General features: G+C 34.5%; 1 protein-coding gene across 1 annotated transcript in view; it reads left to right on the forward strand.

Annotated features, from left to right (window-relative positions):
* The first annotated feature begins 4408 nt into the window (after nt 1-4408).
* The window catches only part of dnajc24 (DnaJ (Hsp40) homolog, subfamily C, member 24), a 16080-nt gene continuing 13112 nt past the window's right edge, over nt 4409-7376 (forward strand). The window contains exons 1-2 of the mRNA XM_017440281.3: nt 4409-4620; nt 5436-5537. Of these exons, the coding sequence (XP_017295770.1) occupies nt 5436-5537 (102 nt within the window). The 5' untranslated portion in view covers nt 4409-4620. The remainder of the gene's footprint in view (nt 4621-5435; nt 5538-7376) is intronic.

The following is a 7376-nucleotide window of genomic DNA, read 5'->3' on the forward strand; positions in this document are numbered from 1 at the left end:
AACAAATACCCTTTCCTGAACAGTAGTAGTTCAGTTACCTTCTTATTTTTTCTGGTGCTTCCCATTTATGTCTATGTTTTTTTTCTAACTTTAACTGCGTGTCCTTAAATGCTAGGGGTTTAAGAGATGGTATTAAGAGAAAGTCAATATTTCTTTTTTGCAAAAATGCCAAAGCTAACTGCATATTTTTACAAGAAACACACTCTATTGAGGCAGATGAGAGCTTCTGGTCTAATCAATGGGGGGAAAAAATAATTTTGTCTCACGGTACCAGTAAATCTGCTGGTGTTGCCATATTATTTCAAAATTTTCAGAATAAGCTTGAAACTCATAGGAAGAACAACCTAGGCCACTGGATTATTTGTGTACTCAAAATGGAAACTAGTTTTCTGATTCTCTGTAATGTTCATGGTTACAACAGTGTTGCTCAGATTAAATCCTTATTGTCTGTATTAACTAGTCATCTAAAATAACTATCTCAGAAATATTCCACAAACAATTTTATATTGGGAGGAGATTTCAATATGGTTTATAATGAATGGCTTGATAGATCACCCTCTACATTTCAATCTCATTATATAAATGTAGTTCTACACTTTTGCTTAGATCTGAACCTCGTGGATCGTTGGAGAGAAGCAAATCAGCGAGGTCAGTCCTTCTCCTGGTTTAAACCTGATGGTTCAGCTAAATCCCGTATTGACTTCTGGCTTATCTCAGACAATCTGATGCAAAATAGTGTAAATGCTGGAATCTCACCTGCACCTTTATCTGATCACTGCCTGATACAACTCAGTATCACAACTCAATTGAAAAAATCCCAGAACAAAGGTTACTGGAAGTTTAACTCAACCCTGCTTAACAACGAAAAGTTTAATAACGAAATCCTAGAGCATCTCAATTTGATTTGTAGTGATAAAAATTTGAATTCTTACACAGAAAAATGGGAATTCTTTAAATTAAAAGTCCGCCAAATCTAAATCAAACACAGCAAATTAATAGTTTTCCAAAATAAGGAAAAAGAATTAGAAACCATTCAAGAACTTAATCTCATCTGCTCTAAACCGTTTTTTAATGATGATGATAAACAGCGCAAAAAAAATCTACAGTCTGACTTAGATGATTTTTATACTAAAAAAGCCAAAGGAGCATATCTGAGGTCCCGAGCTAAGTGGATTGAGGCTGGTGAGAAAAGTACTGCATATTTCTGTAGGTTAGAAAAAAATAGACAAGAAAGAAATGCGATACATTGCTTGCAAAAATAATAATAAACCATGCACAGACTCAAAATTAATATCCAAAGAAATTTCTACCTTTTATAACAATTTATATTCTTCAGCATATAATAACTCATTGGCAGAAACATTCTTTCATTCTATCCAACATCTGATTCCTAAAATTGATGACAATTATAAGCAGATATGTGAGGAGGACAAAGCTCCAGGCTGCGATTGGTTAACAAGTAACTTTTATAAACATTTTTGGGTTTACATCAGAACCCTTGTGTTTGGAATGCTTACAGAATTGTTAGAAAATGGCTGTTTAACACACATTATGAAACAAGGTGTCATCACGCTCATTCCTAAACCCGGCAAAGATCCAACTCTTCTTGATAATTTGAGACCTTGACAGGAACCGTGGGGAAGGAGGCGAACCCAGAATGCAGACTCATCTTAGAAAACTAATTTATTAAAATAAAATAAACAAAAACAAAAGGCTGATGTGGCAGCAAAATAAGAAACTAACGTTAAACATGAAACGCCAAGGTGTGGAGCAAAAACATGACTTCAGGAAACCAAGAACAATGATCCAGCGGCGTGTGGAAGAGATGACCGGGTTTTTAAACAGGAGGTGATTGGAAAGTGGGCACAGGTGAAGCAATTATCCAGACTTGAGGCAGGTGTAGATGGGCGTGGCAGGAAGACAAAAGAGTGACTGGGGAGGAGTGAATAGTAACTGCACAAAATGACATGAAGAACAAAAAACATGAAGACAAGAATAAAAAAACTAAAACACAAAAACCCAGAATACCGACAGACCTATAAAATTTTTAAATAATGATTACAAGCTCCTGACACACATTTCGCTAACAGGTTAAAATCAGGCATATACAAATGATTTCTGACACTCAACTCGGAGTTATAAAAGGGCGCTCTATACACAATAACATTCCCCTTATTTTGGACTTAATTGACTATGACCACTTAGTTGAAAATGAAGGCTTTGTATTCTTTTTAGACTTTTATAAAGCCTTTGATATGATAGAACATGAATTTATGTTCAAAGCTTTAGATTTATTTGGATTTGGAAATAAATTTATTAATGTAATTAAAACATTTTACAAAGATACAAACAGTTCAGTGTGTCTTCCACATGGCACCTCACAAAGATTTAGCATCAACAAAGTTATAAAACAAGGTTGTCCAATCTCTCCTTTACTATTTATTGCTGCTGCAGAAATGCTTTCCATATCAATTAAAAATGCTCAATTTGGTAAATTGTCAGTACTAGGCAAAGAGTTTTCTATTAGTCAGCTAGCCGATGACACAACCATCTTCTTAAATAACTTGAATGAAATTCCCAAAATTCTCAATTTGATTGAAATATTCTCAAAGGCTTCAGGGCTTAAATTAAATTTAAACAAATGTGAAATTTTGCCTCTAAAAGACTGTCCTATATCTTCTGCTTTTAATATCCCTACAAAATCCAATGTCAAATATCTGGGTGTGCATATAAATAAAAATAAATCTGATTTAGAAAATCTGAATATTTGGTAGAAACTTCAAAAATGTAAAACTCAATAAAATAAATGAACACACAGAGATTTATCTATTCTGGGTAAAATATTTCTCACCAAAATGGAAAAAATTTCCAGACTTATTTACCCTGCATATACATTAGGAATACCCAATTCGGCAATCAAATCTATCAATAGGATGAATTTTGACTTTATATAGAAACAGAAAACTCACTATATCAGGAAAGGTAATTTAATCAAACAGTTTGAAGATGGAGGGCTACAAGCCATAGAATTTGACAGTATGAACGGCACTTTAAAAATAAACTGGCTTTGGTCTTTTTTAACAAATCAAAATGCATTATGGTTCCATATTCCAAGTAAATTTTTTTCTAATCTGGGCGGAATTAGTTTCCTTCTTAGATGTGACTTTGACGTTAAAAATTTGCCTGTTAAACTTTCCTTCTTTCACCAGCAAGTTTTGTTATATTGGAGATTAATCTCTAAACATAACTACAGCACACACAATACTCTTTTGTGGCATTGCTATTATATAAAAAGTAATAATAAATCAATCTTTGCAAATAATTGGCTACAACAAGGTGTTTGGTCTGTGATGCACTTATTAAATAATAGAGAGAATATGTCTTTTGAAGACTTCAGTGTTAAATATAAATAAAAGTGAATTTCAAAGAATTATTAGCTATTCCCCCAAATATTTTATGTACAGCAAAACATTTTTACGATATCCCTGATTGCAGAACCCCTGAGCTACCTGGACTTCTGATTAACGGGCACAGTATCACAGATAATAAACTAAAAAATTCAAAAATTAGGGAATGCTTTACTAGTACTATGTTTCCTTTTGTATCATACCCAAATTTTATATTACATTTCTTCTGAAAGGTTCAAAGGGAAAAAATTAGAACAAATTATTTAAATCTTCCGGTTCCTCCAAAAGCTAAGGAAGTCCATTTCAAAATCTTTTCAGGTGTTTATCCCTCTAAGGAGTTCCTTAGACTTCAATTTGCTATTGATGATAACACTTGTTTATATTGTGACAGTGATATTGAATGGACTGAACATCTTTTCTATGAATGTGTGTATTGTAAAGCTTTGTGGGATGATGTGCACTATTGGCTTTTCCCTAAAATTCCAAACTTACCAGAATTTTCTAAGGAAGACATTATTTTTGGGACTCTGAGAAAAGAAAATAATTTTGAAAGGTTATTAAATCTAATAATTATCATGGGCAAATATTTCATTCACAAATGTCATTTTCTTAAAGCCGAACTATATTTCCCCATCTTTCACAAAGAACTCTGCCATCTCTCCGGGTCGGCTTCTTCAGGTCTTTTTTAAGTTTGTGTACATCTGATGCCGATACAATGTTTGTTGTATAAGATGGCAATAATAATAAAAGGGAAAACAAACAAACAAAAAAATAAACATACGGCGTCCATGACTCTTACTTCCGGGTGACGTTCTAGTTGTTGTTTATAAGTTAGAAGTCGGAAATTCAGATTTTTCAGTGTAAAGGTCCGTTAATTTATTTATGTGCGTTCACGTGATGATACATGTAATTCTTAGCAGTCTAACAGTTGTTGGTATAACACTCTACCTCCTCGCGTTGGTAAGCGGAACTACTTCCAGTCAGGCACTAGTTTCATGGGGACTCATAATAATACAGGACGCCGTTTCGCCTTTGATGTGTGAGGTGTGCTACAAACCTTGAGCTTAGATGAAAATCAGAAGTAAACAATGTTTTATTAGAAACATGAAGCCAGTTTTTTTTTCTGAACTTACCCATTTCCCCAGAGCATGAATTCTGACTCGGTCTTGGTTTTTATCCCGTCCACGGAACGAAAAGGACTTTTGTTTTGACGGTATGTAGAATCAGGTCCGATGAGCTCCACTGGTTCTGTTATAGATAAATGCATTTTTAGCTGTTTCGCAGTGGATTAACTGCTGTTCTTATATTTTTTTTTAGCAATTATAAAGACCTAGTTTGGGTAGTTCATTTCTCGGGTAGAATAATGATCTTGTGGAATAGACTTTTTAAATCTATCTTGATCAAATCCATTTATTTATAAAGCGCATTTAAAAACAACTGCCTCTGGCTACAGTGCTGTCCATTATTAAATAACTAGTAATAAACCGTTGCTCACTCCAAAGATTGAGTTTACCACAAACATTATACTGTCATTGTCATTTCCACATTTTCCTGGTAAAACAATAGTATGAGCTGCCGAATCATATAGGTTGATTATTACATATAGGTATAGGTAGTTCACAACATAAACCAACAGTGTATTAAGTTGCTGAAAAGGTTTTTTTGCACCTTCAGGAAAATTCAAGAAGAATGTTTTTTGCCAGGACTATCTCTTAAATAAAATGAAAGCATGGCAAATGGAATTCTGGCTACTTTTCCTATTTATGATCAATGCAGGTTCCCATTATTCCAACCCACGACCCAACCCAAATTCTGTGGTTGGAACTAATACAACACCAGAGTCAGACCTAGCATCGGGGTCTTATCCATCAGTATCTTGAGTCATGCTAATGAATAGAAATAGGAGCTGTGATTCAATGGAATGGCAAATACTCAGTTTAGAACTGATTTCCCTGAAACAAACCACCTAACGACCTTTACCTGCTGGGGTTTTGGTCTCAATTTGATGTCAGTGTTTATTTGTTCCAGATGTGTGAAACAGAAGAGAAAGACCTGTATGCAGTCCTGGGTGCCAGCCCCACAGACTCAGTCCAGCAGCTCAGACACAGGTACCAGCAGCTGGCATTAAAGGTAAAAACAGTGTTCTGTGTGTTAAATATATTTGGTATGCGTCTTATTTGCTAAAGTGTGTGTCAGTCTGATTCTGTCAGACTCTGCCTCACCACTCATATACTTCACTGCATGTCTGTGGTACTAATAAATGCCATTGCAATTCTTACAATGACTTTTCAAATGTGTTGAAAATCAGAGGAGCTTTTTTCATGTTTGCTACTCAAATAGAACCAGGACAGTTTTTTTCCATCATAATGTAATGTAAAAAAGGCAGGGGGAAAAAAAAACACAAGTTCAAAACAAACAAGTTTTGATTTTAAAATACAGTTTAATTGCCAGTCAGCATTATAATATTGCTGATAATAATAATAATAATAATAATAACAACAATAATAATAATAATAATTTGTAGGGGCACAGAGGGGATATTATTATACATATGCACATATATATACTACTGTTATTATTATTTTAAATCTCCTCATAACAGACTTGTAGCCTGCCTTACACACTCAGCCTCCCACTCCCCTCCACACACACACACCTTTCTGCTGCAGTTTGCTCTGCTGCGAGTCTCACTCGCTCTTCTTCTGTCTCCTCTCGTTACTTTATGTGTCCCTCAGCCATTTAAGATTATGGGAATGAGGCGTGTGTGCGTTTATTTTCATGAAGCTGGACTCAACATTAGCTGTTAGCTTGGAGAAACAGAGACAATTGCCAATGGCATGAGAGCATATCCCTGCGAGGAGGTGATGGTTAAATTCAGGTTACATTCACTCAGGGCAGAGTCGGAGAGTGTTTTGTTCACTGAGTGACACATGCAGTTCATTTGCAGTGAACGAATCACTAGACACATTTGCTCAGGCATCAACAATCATCCGCTGCTGTGTCATTCAGATTCAGGTCATGAGTGAGTCACAGAAGTTCTGGCCGGCACGCTCAAACTGAGCTCAGCTGAACTGAGAAAAGAACGAATCAGTTAATAAAGTGATTCAGTTTAGTGCAGATTCAGTTTGTTCACTCAAAAGATTAGTTTGTTTGAACGAATTCTTTGTGAACGACACAACACTACTGCAGCTATCCCAGTGTGATATAAATATGTTCACTTGCCTTGAAAGCTGACACAATTAGTGTTCAAATCAGATACTTTTAAAATAAAAAAGGTAAATGTTTGGGGGTAAAAGATGGCTGTAAATTAAAAAGAGGAGATGGAAAAATGTAAAAACAACACATGAAATAAAACCACTTGTGGGGAAAATAAGAATAAATAAATTAATTAATTCAAGAGACAATCTATAAGGAAAAGGAAAAACAAAGAATATATTTTTATAAACAGTACAATTTTTTATGTGCTTGAAAATGTAATTTGTTGGGACTAACCTGAAAAAAATAAATAAGAATGTCAATTAAATTATAAAACTTGGGTAAAGTTCTCCTTTTTTAAATTAATTTAATTTTAAGTGTTTAAATTTATTTATTTGGCCTTTAATTTACTTATTGAGCCTTTTTATATTTCTGCTTTTATATTTAATTCTGTCAGTGTTGGTCCTCCATAGAGCTTCTTCAGGTGACACTGCTGCATTATTGTGTGAATGCTTTTAAGCATTCACACCATTGTTTTCCTGTTTCTCTTTATTATCTATTATTATTGTGTGAATGCTTTTAAGCATTCACACCATTGTTTTCCTGTTTCTCTTTAATTTTATTCTTCTTCTTCTTTCACTATTCCGTACGTTTTTCGGCATCTATCGCAGGCCGCAATTTTTAAGCGATTTCAGCCATTCAGGTATCAAAACGTTCAGCTCGTTCAGGAGAAGGGTGCTATGACTTTTGGTATTGATATCTTTTAAGGTTTTT

This window comes from Kryptolebias marmoratus, linkage group LG11 (genome assembly GCF_001649575.2).
Source record: "Kryptolebias marmoratus isolate JLee-2015 linkage group LG11, ASM164957v2, whole genome shotgun sequence".
NCBI lineage: Eukaryota > Metazoa > Chordata > Actinopteri > Cyprinodontiformes > Rivulidae > Kryptolebias > Kryptolebias marmoratus.